Source organism: Manis javanica, chromosome 11 (genome assembly GCF_040802235.1).
Source record: "Manis javanica isolate MJ-LG chromosome 11, MJ_LKY, whole genome shotgun sequence".
Classification (NCBI taxonomy): domain Eukaryota; kingdom Metazoa; phylum Chordata; class Mammalia; order Pholidota; family Manidae; genus Manis; species Manis javanica.
In genome coordinates, this window is record NC_133166.1 from 96,306,343 (window position 1) to 96,318,963 (window position 12,621).

Below are 12,621 nucleotides of genomic sequence, written 5' to 3' on the forward strand. Positions count from 1 at the left end.
ATAAGCAGTTACATTCACTTGGTTGAGCTTCATCTTTTCCATCTATTGTGGCAACTTTCTGCTTGGAAGAACTGGCAGGCAGCAAGATAATCCAAAATGGGGGAGAAGAAAAGTAAAGGCTTTGATGTACATGAATATTTTATAAATAAGTAATTACAAAGTGGCAGAATAGAGTTTTGAATGCTGAATGTGGGGAGTACAATTGGCAAACAGTAATTTAGTATTTCTTTACTATATAATTTCTCTTTATGTGATGATAAATATTTTAACTCTTTAGCTGAGTATAATTTATCCCATGTTTTTAATTTTCCTTGTGTTTTCTTCTGCTTCCTTTAGATTTGATCTTCAGTACATTTAACCAAAATAAACTGCACCACTGAGTCTTGAGTGACAATTCAGATTTTTAAGAGTTGACCTCTCTTAATATTTTATGTAAGAACTATATTGCAGGTAGCAAAAAAGGACGGACTGTGTTACTCCAAAGCTAGAGATCATTTAGATGTCCAAGTTAGAGAGAAACATTTATAGGAAAAGATTGCTCTTTTCATGTAACTATATTTGAGCAAGATTTTATAAGCACAAATAAACATTAATATAGTGAGTAAAGTGTAACTTTTACCCTTTCTGGATTCCCTTTTATTTAAAACAAACTTTTCAATACATAAACTATTCAGAATCTATTCACTTAAGATACCTGTTGAAATTTTGTTTAGGTATCTGGCCAGGAACAGTCTTCACGGGGACAAAGAATTTTATCTATTCCAATTTGGCCCCCAAACCTAGGTATCTCACAGAACTGTGTGTATGAGGTACAGCAGTTACCAAAAGTAGAAAAGACAGGTAAGTGTTTGCAATACACCTTGGCAGTCATCTTGATAATAGTGTCCCCTTTGAAGACATAAAACCAAATTTGGAAAGGAATAACATCTCAGGAATGAATATACATTTGTAAAAACATACTTGTTTGCTTATTCCTTTTTTTAAAGAGCTCTACTTTTTTTCATTTGAACTTGCAGATTTATCTTTGCATGAATACTTGCATGTTGCTTTGGAAATGTTTGCATTTTATTTTTCTCATTCTATGAGACCAGCAAAACATAGGGTCCAGGGTGAAACACTTAACAAGGCATCTGTCTGAACTAGAGGTGGCTTAAGTATTGTTTGTAGAGTAAAAGGACCATACTTAGGCAAACTAGAGTAAGACAATATATTGATAGTGTTAATGTATTTCTCTTTGTTCTTACAGACAGTGATTTGACGCAAACACAGCTGGACAAAGCAGAGGTCTTGGTGACAACTGAAAAGTGAGTCCTACAAAGCAACAATAGATACTTGCTGACTTGAGTTGAATAAAAAAAATCATTTCTTGAAAATCACTTGGATAAAAAATGAAGATGGTGATATTCTGTGTTGGTGAAGAATGCTGGCTCTTAGATAGACCTGAGTTCCAATACTGACTTGGCTATTTTTTAACTGTGTGATTTTGAGCAAGAAACTTAACATCTCTCAGGTTCTGTTTCTTACCTAGAATTTGGGTGGTTGTGAGGATTACATGAGACAAAGCACGTATAGCTGTTTGATACATAGTAAGTCCTTAAGCAGCATTCTTTAAAGGAAACAGCTAGTCCATAGTCCTGGACCAGCTAGTATTCCCACATTTGCTGCTGCTACATATTTAAACAAAGATTTAAGAGGATCCTTAGACTCCTTTGATTCACCAGATCTCAAAACTATAGGAGAATTGATCCAAGAAGAATATGCCAGTAGAAAAGAAAATTATTTCTACTTACCTCTTGAACTACAGGAAAAGAATCGAAGGTAGAAGGGTAAAGATGCCAGGATTCTTTACTATGAAAGAAACATCAGTGCTTGGGGTTATAGTTGAGAAACAGATGTATGTTAACAGAACAAAGTGGTGACTTTCAATGTCAGCAGGGCTCTATTTTAAGTATTGTCCCTCTTTAAAAAGTCTTGATTGTTTTATATTGTAGACCTTTTATAGTTTTTATTTTTGTTTTAACATTAAACTTAGCAACCAAATTAACATTACCTCTCATTCATTTTTATCTGCTTTCTTCTCTATCTTATTTTGTATACCTTGTTTTGAGAAAATATACCTAGTAAGAAGCTGTTTTTTTGAACTTTAAAAAATTGTTTAAGAATTCGTGATTGAGCCTTTCAAATGTAGCAAAAACTTCCCAGAGTAACATTAATAAAAAGGCAAATCGGACTAACAAATACTTAGTTTTGAGTAATTCTGAAATCTTTTTATAACAAAATAGAATATAAAAAAGATACTTCTGAGCATATATAAACACTGTGCTTACACATCTAGCTTATTACATCTGTAAAGTGAGAAGCTGATAGGGAGTAAGACGACAGTTTGCAGGAAACCTGCTTTACATTGTATAATAATGTAAATATAACTCCTTAGTCATAAAAAGTTTGTGAAACTTAGAAGTAAGGGTACTTTGAAGGAATTACCTTTATTCCTTGATGTATGAGCCCTTTAAAAGGTGGGCAGCATCTTCTGCGTGTATCCTCAGCATCTAAGATAGTGCCTGGAACCTAGTAGAGCTTTGCTAAGTATTTATTGAATGAATTAAAAAAAAAACATTTTGTTTTCTGATACATCATGATATAAAAGATCCTTAAAATTTGTGATGTATGAATAGGAAATAATTTTAAACACTTACCCATAACTTCACATGTATTTGTAATGTGAGGTAGATTTAAACCATTATAGAAGCTGTTATAAGATGCAGGCCAAAATTATCTTATATATCATAGCAAGAATAATCATAGGAAAATAGGGCCCTGCTGACATTGAAAGTCTAATGGCATTCCTAAAGGTCACTTCGATTTTCTTTCTTAAAAACACAACAAAGCACTTACATATTGTTTTAGAATATGTGTTCACAAGTAAGGGGAGGCTCTCATGTTGTAATTAATTTAAAAATCACATTAGTATGTTACTGAGTTTCCCCTCCCCCCATGTATATGCCCTGTTAATGGGTGTTGGTCATCACCCCATGAATAAATGAATGCCAAATTATGATATGGTTTGTTTAAATAAAGCTTGTCCTAATGTCTGGCTTTGTGTGGAAATTAGATGAAAAAGTGCTTTTAAAAAGAATTATAAAAGTCATGAGAAACTTGATGGGTGCTAACCACTTTTTCTTTTCAATTTAGATTATCTTCAAATTTACAGCACCATTTCAGCTTGTCTTCTGTTTATTCCCATTATTTTCCTGATACTGGAATTCCAGAAGTGACTACCTGTCATTCCCGAAGTGCCATAACTGTGGATTATATTTTCTATTCTGCTGAAAAGGAAGATGTTGCTGGGCAGCCAGGTAAAGAATGCATATAACCTTAAATTCTGCTTGGGAACACGATAATTAAAACCCCAAGACAAAAGTTGAAGTTACCCAAACATCCAGATGAAGCTCTAGATCTAGAAGTTAAAGATATTTTCAAATCCGTAATATATTTGACAGATTGGTAATACATTTGAATAAATCGGTTAATTACCTACAGAAGATGGAGGCAGTGAAACATCTCAAAGCAAATTTATTCCCTACAAATTATATTCTCAGCTCTACTCTCAGCTGCCGAGTTACAGGTCCTTCATATTGCCCTTGGTTTTACTTGACACAAACTTAAGTGTTCTTTCTTGTGACAGAAACATCAGGTAGTTTAGTACTTAAATTTTACTGAGGCGTGCTGCCTTCACTGTAGGACCTTGTTTATACTGCCGGCAATAGACAGTTTTGTCATGCTGACCCTGGAATATTGGATCACTCTGGAAAGAGAAGTAACATAATATGACTACATGTTTTCAAAAAGCGAAGGTAGAGAAACACTTTTCCTTGTATGGTTCAATGCAAGTAAGGTTATAAATGTTAACCAAAGGATTTAACATGGAGAAGAAAATGCAGTTTAAAATAACTGGAAGTCAAAAAATATTACTCAGAAAACTTTGGGAGTCCAAAAAGTGGGCAGCTGTTTTATCTCATCTTACGTTTTCTCTCTCTCTTTTTTTTGTGTGCTACTTTTCTTTTCCCATTTCCTTCTGTTTATTTTGTGTTTCCTACCGAGGATAACCTCAGTAGTGATACTCAGGAGGTGGCTTATCCTACCCACTAGATAACTCTACAAAATACTCTTTCTGCTTTCAACTTTAGTTCCGGTAGTTGTCATGCTGTCAATTTTCACTAGGTGGCGAGTGTGTGTCATGGACCAGCATCTGGAATGTTGACCCTAAGAACCTGTCCTCTTTACTTTTGTGGGTACTGACTTTCTGGGACCAAATTATACTACCTTTTTCTCCAGTCACCTTATGAACTTCCTGCTCATCTGGGGCTAGTTCTTTCTAGTTTTATACAGCTTCAGAATAATTGATGGATGAATTTCTTAGGGAGTTTTTAAAAATTCTTATGTATTACATTGATATTTTCTTCTAATTTTGCAGAACTTGAAATTAAAAAAAAACTGAACTATAACAAAAACAAACACATGAAACTACTGTGTGCTTGAGAATTTTTATTAGGTTATAACAGTAAAAAAATATATATATATAACAGTCTGTTTCATATTAGACTTTTAAAGGATTCTCAAGTTCTGTATCGTTGAGGAAAAGGAGACTGGTGTGATTGAGTTACAGTGACGTGTTGACATAATTTCACTAAATATGTATGTGTTTCTTTAATTTAGGAGCTGAAGTTGCTTTGGTTGGTAGCTTGAAACTTCTAGCTAGACTGTCACTTCTTACAGAACAGGACTTATGGACTGTTAATGGACTTCCTAATGAAAATAACTCTTCAGATCATCTGCCTTTGTTGGCTAAGTTCCGACTTGAGCTCTGACTCTTCTTTGATTACATACTGTATTTCTCTTTCAAAGAACCTTAAGTTCCTAAGAGTTTGCATGTTGCTTATTTTTGTGCTGTAAGAAAACATTGTTAAATGTTTGAAACAAATACCAGAAGAAACACATTTACATAATTTTCTTTTTAATAATGAAAAAATATTTTCTGGACAAGTGTGAGATCTAAATGCTCTTTATTGTAAAAGAGTTGTATTTTTTATTCTAAATCCCAGTAAACTGACAGTGATTTTTAAATATAATGCATCTTCTTTAGTCCTGAGTAAAGAATTTCATTTCTTGTTTTTGCAAGCCTGACAGTGGACCCAAAGTATCATTGAGTTCTTGCAGTCCACAACTCATTTCCCTTCTAGAAGGTCTGAATTAATTGTGAGGACGATGTTTATTGAATCCCAGTTAGTTCATCTAAGAAACCATTGGGTCATTTGCAAGTATCCAACCACCATTTTAGTTTTGTTTTTGAGGGTGCTTGATAGTGCATTTTAAAATTGTACAAATTGTTTAATCCATCTTTTTACTATCCTGAGCCATGTAGTATGCCTGCATTTTATTGGGGAAATACCATAGCTAGTAGGATGAGATATTTTATACAACCCCATCCTGTCCATCCTCTAATAGACAGATCATTACAGATGCCTATGAGGCAGAGACTGGTGCCTTTGTTTCCCCACCAATTTTCTTTTTCCTATTCAGTTTCAAAAAGAGATTCCTGGGTTGGGAGAGAGATTTTATTTTACTGAACCAATTCTGTAGAAATTTATTTTATTAGGAAACTTGTCTTTGGAACAAAGTGGCAGCTATAGGATTATTTTTGTTTTGCCTCAGAAATTTGAGGAAGCCAGCAAAACTAGTGGGGAGACACCAATTTAGATACCTAATAATCTTAACTGTTTTAGTGGTTTTGTTTCTGAGATGTTTTGTTTTCTTTTATCATGACAGCAGAATGAGATGGTGCTGACATTTTATATAAAGTGGTTAAGAACAGGTCTAATAAATCCTGCATTGGCTCTGTATGAGTGTTGAGTAAAAAAATGTTAAAACGTAAGTGAAAATTTCCTCTTATTCAGACATTGGGATCAGTGAATTATGTGCATTTTTACTTAGTGATTTTCTGTTGAACTTTACTGAATTATACAAGTCTTAGTGACGGGTTTTCTTAGTAGAATGCCTCATCTTAAATGAGAAAGCCGTAGTTACTTTATAGTCTTGGACTTTAAAAGTTTTGGTAGTGAAGCACTTGCTTCAATTATTTTTTAAGAAAATAAACCAGATGAATACCCCTAAAATGCATGTGGGTTATAAGAATTTTGCCTAGTAAAAATTGTGATAAGCAAATACTTTTAAATATTTCTCACTTTCTGTGATTTTTACTTGCAGTATTAACTATAGTTCTAGGATTTTCTACATTTTCTAGTAACAGTTTTCAGAATCTTATGTATATCCTAATTAGCAGATACTATCATCATCAAATAATAATATAGTATAATTATTTTTGGGAGCCAGTCTGAACTGCCCATCTGATGGCACAGCCCAGACGCCCGGAAAGAAGGAACCACAATGTGGGCCTCTGAAAGGAACATCCCCACTATCTCTCCTTGTTATTATGGTGTTTGGAAATGTTATTGGTCACTTACACATCTAATTTGGAAAACCAAATTTAAAATACCTTGGGAGAAATGTTAGAGGCAAGACCCCCTCCTAATTCTTCCCGGTGGTAAAGATACCTTAAGACAACTGCTGGGCATAGAAGCCATGGTGCATAAATCTGCAAAGAAGTAAAAAAAGCTCTTCAAAGAATATTGCTTCTCTCTCACTTACCAACTTTACATCTCCCTGTATGGCCCCGGAAGGTGACTGGTTAGCCAGAGACGGGTAAGATTCCTCAAGGGAGGAACAACCTAAGACAGGCACAGTCGCAGGGGGGCCATCAGGTGAACAATAGGGGGTCAACAGGTGAGGCTCAACCTCACCCCCCAATTTTGAGAGAAATCTTCTGCACCCATGGCCGTTGTTGCCCTTGACTCGCTTGGATCAATACCCAGTTTATAGGCATGGATCTGACCATCTACACTGGCTTTCCTACTGCACTAAACTCTACTTTCCATCTTATTCTACATCACAAGGTTTAAAAAGTAGATTATCTTTTATGAAAAAGTAAACTGTGTTAAAAAGCTTTGTATTAGAAACTGTAGTCTTTATTATATTTACTTACTATTTTAACATTTTATAAAAAAATAAGAGAAGGATACGTAGAAGACATTGGAAACAAGTATCAAGTTATAATAAACAGATTGTTTGAGTGGGTTCCAGTTCCCTCTCCCTGCCCAACTCGGCCCCGTGAGGAATTTCTAAATGACTCCCAGACCTGTTGGGTCCCGGGGAATGATAGGACAATAAAGGACAGTCAGCGTGAATGATGGCATGTCAAAGGGCCTGGCATGATTACAGAGACTCTCCCGATAGAAAAGATCACTACTACAGACATTATTGTAAATGGTTTAAGGAAACTCTAAGACAGACATGCCCCTGCTTCCCCCCCCTAGGAAGAGAAGTGGCCTGACTGGGCCCCTGTGCCTTCTGACTTAGTGGTCATTGTCCCCTCCCCCAGGGGCAATGCTCTCGTCTCTCCAAAACTGGGCACCTACCCAAGGGTACAGAGTTTTCAGTTCCCGCAATTACAATCAGCTTAGTCTTGCTACACTGCTCTGATGATACACTGTTTTGATGTTCTTTGTTAAATCTGTGCATAGTGCTCTAAACCTAGAAAAATAGACTTAGCTATATTTGTTAATCAGATGAATAGGAACCATGGCTATTTTAGAATCAATAATAAGGAAACTGCAAGTAGGGCCCAGGCCAACCAGGCGTGAGGGAACAGGTCGTTTGGGAAGCCAAGGAAGCATAAGTGCAAAAAATTAATGATTGCTAAGGCGCCAGTAATCTAATTTCTAAAGACTGACCTTTATGTGAACATTTTTTCTGAAAGAATCAAATGATCTAATCTTTGTGAAACTGCATACTCAAAACATATATGACCTTGCTAAACTTCAATAAAACAGGCCAGGCTCAGCTGTTGCTAGTGTCTGTGTCCTCATTCATTCCGTCAGTCGCCGATGCCATTCCTCCTTCAGGGACCCCGGGACTCACCAGAGCTGGACTCCAGCAAATTATCCCCTTTTAGTATTGAAGAAAAACGAAAGTTCACTGATTACTACTTTATGTGCTCTCATTAACAGATAACTTTGTAGTTTGTTGACAAACTAACATCCCAAAAAACCTGTGTGAAAATTGAATTTTTTGTATCCTAATTAATGTGCTTTCAGGCCCTTTGATGGTTGCTTCCTTCTTAAGCTTATAAAATTACATACTGTTTTGTGGACTGGAGGCCACAGGGTCAGTGTACCTTCTCACAGGTTTTTAAAGTTCCACTAAAATTAATTATCCCCTTGCCTACTCTTTTTGGTCAGAAGAGCTGGTAACTCCATTGGAGCCATGTATTAACCAGCCAAAGCAATTAAATCTGGTTAACTGATGAAAACCAAATTGTCCCATCCAAGTGCTGTACTATGCATGCTTTAAATGGAAAGGGATGTTGTGGAGTAAGGATATTTTGGCTTTTACGATCCTTTTGATATCAAGATAGTATGCATGTTTGAAATTATCTTTTTTTTGGAATTTAGCAATTGTCTGCGTTTAATCTTTTGCTTTCCTCAAAAACTAAGAGAGTTCAAGGGGTTGGGTAAATAGAAACAAGTCATGTGTACTTTGTACCTGGAAATTACCTAATAAATTATTACACTCGTACATTTGTGCCTGAAGGTTTTGTGGTAGGTGCACAGAGCTGTGTAAGCTGGCTTATTGCCTCTTCTAAACTATTTCATTAATCTAAGCCTTCATTACTTAGGGTGATGCTGAAATATAAGTGAATTAAGTAATGTTTAATATAGAGTCTGAAAATTGTGGAAGATGACAAGGGTACCAGAGTGATAAGTTAATTTAATAGGACAGTGTTTAATAAGAGGACAGACTCACCTTTTTGGAAGAAAAACAATCCTTAAGTTTCCAAGATGGTTTTATTAAAGACCCATGCTGCTGTGTATAAACATACAAGTGATGAGAAAAACATTAACTTGAAACATGCACTTATCTGGCATTCTTTAAAATACCATTATACAAGTTTTCATTTACTTAGAAAAATACCCACTAAAACAATCACAGTTTTGCTTAAAGTTAAAAAAAAGATGTATTGGCCAGAACAAAGTCCAAGAGAATAAACAAGATTCTGAATCGTGTCAAAAAACTGTACAAGGTTGTACATAAAACTATAGATTACAAAAGCCTCGGGTATAGTAAGAATACTGAATTAAGATTTCCAAAGTTCTATTTACCAATATCTATTAATAAAATCCTTATGAAATAATTGATTAGAAAAAGTGAAATGCTCATGATTTCAGAGTGTATAGAAAATACTAAATATCACTTTCTGAAATAAAGTGTACTCAAACCAGCACGTGTAGCCTCAAATCAAGATTTCTGTCACTCATTTAAACTTTGCATATATTGCTAGATGGCTTAAGCATAAAATTTCTTTGATATTAGTGACTTTTAAAAAAAACTTCAGTTTTAGTTTTTATCTTTTGAATTATAGTCAGTTTTAAAATAATTTTTGGGGGTAGGGGGTAAATCAGGTCATTTTTTTTCCTTGTCTTAATATTTAAATTATGTTACTGCACTCAAATTTAGGAGTGTGGTGCCTTTCCCCTATCTTTTAGAAATTAACATGCTCCACAGGCAATAAAAATAGAATGACAACAGAGAACATTTACAATTTTCATGTTTCTGTAACAAATTCTTGCTTTGGGGAAATGAATATTAAAATCAGGAAGTGAGTGTAGAAAAAACTAGGTTACTAATGAATCATCAAGCCAGTTGGCAGTTTTAAGGCTTATACATCAGCATGTTAGAAAAAATTTGTATTCCTGTTATTTTCCCCTTTTCTGTGGGAAACGAGGCTATGCAACTATTGACATTTTGTATTTTAGATGGGACAGTACCTAAGTAATATTGGAAAGTTATATTTCAAGCTCTTAGAATGACTGTAATGTTATAAGTAGTCTGCTGGATATAATAAAAGTTTCATATTGATAAAGATATATATATATATATATCTCATATATATACACATATATCTTAGGTCTCAGTAAAGGGAAAACTAAGTATTGTTTCTGAATGAGAATGAAATGATTCACTGACTACTACAAACACCTAATATATGTGGTCATGAAGCTGCAAATGGGTTTGCCTTGTTAAGATATATAAAGATGACTCATTTTAAACTGTTAAGAATAGTATTCTTAAAGTGATTTAAGTTCAGAATTTTTGACTTAATGCTGTTTTGAGTCTAATTGAGAGGTATGCATACTTGGTTTTTCCATGTAAAGTCCACTAGACTTCCTTTTTTAAGAAAACAGTACTTTGCATTAATGACATTAATGTTTAGGTGAAGTGAGCTCATGTGCACATGGCTAAAGGATGAAGTAAGTTCTTTTGCCTTCCACGTCTCCCTCAGAGGTCTTAATGGTAAAGAATCGCAGATTCTTATTTTTTCCACTTCCTTCCTAAAATCACCTTCGGTCAAAGCCAGAGAGGAAGCCCTGAGACTGGAATCACTGTTAAGTGTCTTCCCTTACATCTTACATACACTTTTTGGACTCATGAGTTGGCATGGTTGCTAAGATAAAACAAATGAAATAGCTGTATTTTTTTTTTATCGCCTACAGATTTGGAATGCTGTTAAGAGTTATTCTGTGTGGTCTGCATCCAGAAGTTACACTGTAACTACCATATGTAGGCCAGATTTTCACTGTGCTTGGACTAAATCACACTATAAGGTATAACACTGTACCTAAAGACATCTCCATTATTAAAGAAAGGTTCTGCTTCTCTTAATTCGTTGCATTTTCCAGCACCAGTTCCTATACGGCATGAAGTGGTACCTAAAATCAAGGCACTGGAAAAAACCACATAGTGCCACATTTAGTCTTAATATAAGACATCAGAACACATCTAATAACAGTGAGTCCTTCAGAATCAAAGCCTGACTTAAAAGTTTAAAAGTCAGGTGAAATGTGAACAGAAAGGTTATCTGGTTCTCAAGACCTACGAGTTCACTCCTGCCCCATGCATTTCTGAGTGTTACTGTCAGAGGTAACTGCAATACTGCGGAGTTACTGTAACAGCCCACGTCCTCCTGTGCTGGAGTCTGCAAAGTTTATGTTTGTGACAGAACATAGACTAACTTCTGCACGTGCTTTTGTTCTTTTGAAATAAAAACTGCTGTCAGTGAATACTTCAAGAAAGACTAAGAAAGAAATAACTTCAAGGTCCTGGAAATAGTTTCCCATATTGCCAGAATTGTCAGTGCTTTTTAGAAAAACACCTGATACAATACCTTAAAACTCATCACATGTGTGCACCAGGAAAAAAATCCCAAACTTTGTGGAGATCCCCACTGGAAATATTAAAGAAACAATACAAATAGAATATAAAAAAAACAAAACAGTAAGTTTGCATATCTGATGTCATGATGCTGAGGTAATCTTGACTGCTTAAAAAAAATCCCACCAATCTTTGCCTGTTATTGCTAAAAAAAGACATTAACACTGATTGAGTTACCTTACCATATCAAAAGTGAAAGGGAGGATTTCATGAACATTTACTACTGGTGAAGTACAATGTTCAAAGCAAGTAGAAGTAGGTAAATGGAAAAACATAAAACTACAGTTAATGATATCCTTCTATCCGCAGTGAGTGACACTACATCCCCGGAAACAGGGGTTAGTCTTTTCATGGTTGCCCCTTGATGAATTTTTTAAAGTTAACACCCACTCAGATTCTATTTCTAAGCAAATCCTTAAAAATAAAAGTCACAAGTTCTTAATAAATAGTTGCAGTTCCTCCTGAAGATGCTGGGTAAAGTGCAGAGAGAAGCACCATAGAAGCCCTCTTGCCAGCTGGGCGGCTTGCCTAAATTCGGATTTGATAGCCCACTTCATTCAGAGTGCTGAGATCAGCCCCCTTCTTTTCAGGCAGTGCAGGCCTAAGGGTAAGAAAGTGGGAGAGAGGGAATGGGATGTAGAAAGAGGTCATTTAGTATTTTGGGCGCATCTACTTGATTTTCTTAACCTTTTTGGTATTTGGCCCCCTGCTACCCCCTGCCAGCCTCATCTCCCAATACCTCTGGTTCTCAGGTTCACCTTGATAGGTTTTTAAAACACTTTAACAAGCTTTCAATATAGATTTGAAAAAAATGTATAGGTTGCTGAATGAGCTTGAATTTGTTCACCTTTAAGCCTGAATTTGGTCACAGTGTAACTTCTGAAACCCAGTATCTGTAAACCTTGCAAAGGTCACATATACTACAGAACTAAAGTCTGAGCCAAATTCTCTGAACTCTTGGCTTCCTAGGGATTGTGCCCTGGGGGAAGCCCAGGAACTACACATCTCAGGAGACTTAGATTCTCAGTGGAGAGATGCTCAGAAATCTTTAATAAAGGCTGAATATTCCAGGCCTGAGTGTATAAAATCAGAGTAAATCTTCCGGGATTCACCTGAAAAAGCGTGTTGGTGTGGAATACCAGTGGCAAATCAACTCTCTTCTCTAAATTCATTTTCTGAAGTACTTTCCAGTATAAAACTACACCTGAGCATTTATGTGAAGTAAATGTAAGAAAG

At 35.5% G+C, this 12,621-nt stretch overlaps 2 protein-coding genes and 1 long non-coding RNA gene across 10 annotated transcripts in view; 2 read left to right on the plus strand and 1 right to left on the minus strand.

Annotated features, from left to right (window-relative positions):
- The window catches only part of LOC140844478 (uncharacterized), a 242,596-nt gene that overhangs the window by 28,812 nt on the left and 201,163 nt on the right, over window positions 1-12,621 (plus strand). The gene's annotated exons all lie outside the window — the stretch shown is intronic.
- Window positions 1-12,621, plus strand: part of ANGEL2 (angel homolog 2) — a 34,106-nt gene that overhangs the window by 9,749 nt on the left and 11,736 nt on the right. For 4 of the 7 annotated variants that reach the window (XM_073216948.1, XM_037009915.2, XM_073216942.1 and 1 more), the window contains 4 exons: window positions 714-840; window positions 1,247-1,304; window positions 3,193-3,356; window positions 4,717-7,962. In XM_073216948.1, the coding sequence (XP_073073049.1) occupies window positions 714-840; window positions 1,247-1,304; window positions 3,193-3,356; window positions 4,717-4,868 (501 nt within the window). In that variant the 3' untranslated portion in view covers window positions 4,869-7,962. Of the gene's footprint in view, window positions 1-713; window positions 841-1,246; window positions 1,305-3,192; window positions 3,357-4,716; window positions 7,963-10,667; window positions 10,801-12,621 lie in introns of those variants that run through there. The other 3 variants (XM_073216943.1, XM_073216945.1, XM_073216946.1) reach the window with 2 other exon arrangements.
- VASH2 (vasohibin 2) overlaps window positions 11,848-12,621 on the minus strand; it is a 32,627-nt gene continuing 31,853 nt past the window's right edge. For both annotated transcript variants that reach the window (XM_017650868.3, XM_073216949.1), the window contains exon 8: window positions 11,848-11,986. In XM_017650868.3, the coding sequence (XP_017506357.3) occupies window positions 11,914-11,986 (73 nt within the window). In that variant the 3' untranslated portion in view covers window positions 11,848-11,913. The remainder of the gene's footprint in view (window positions 11,987-12,621) is intronic.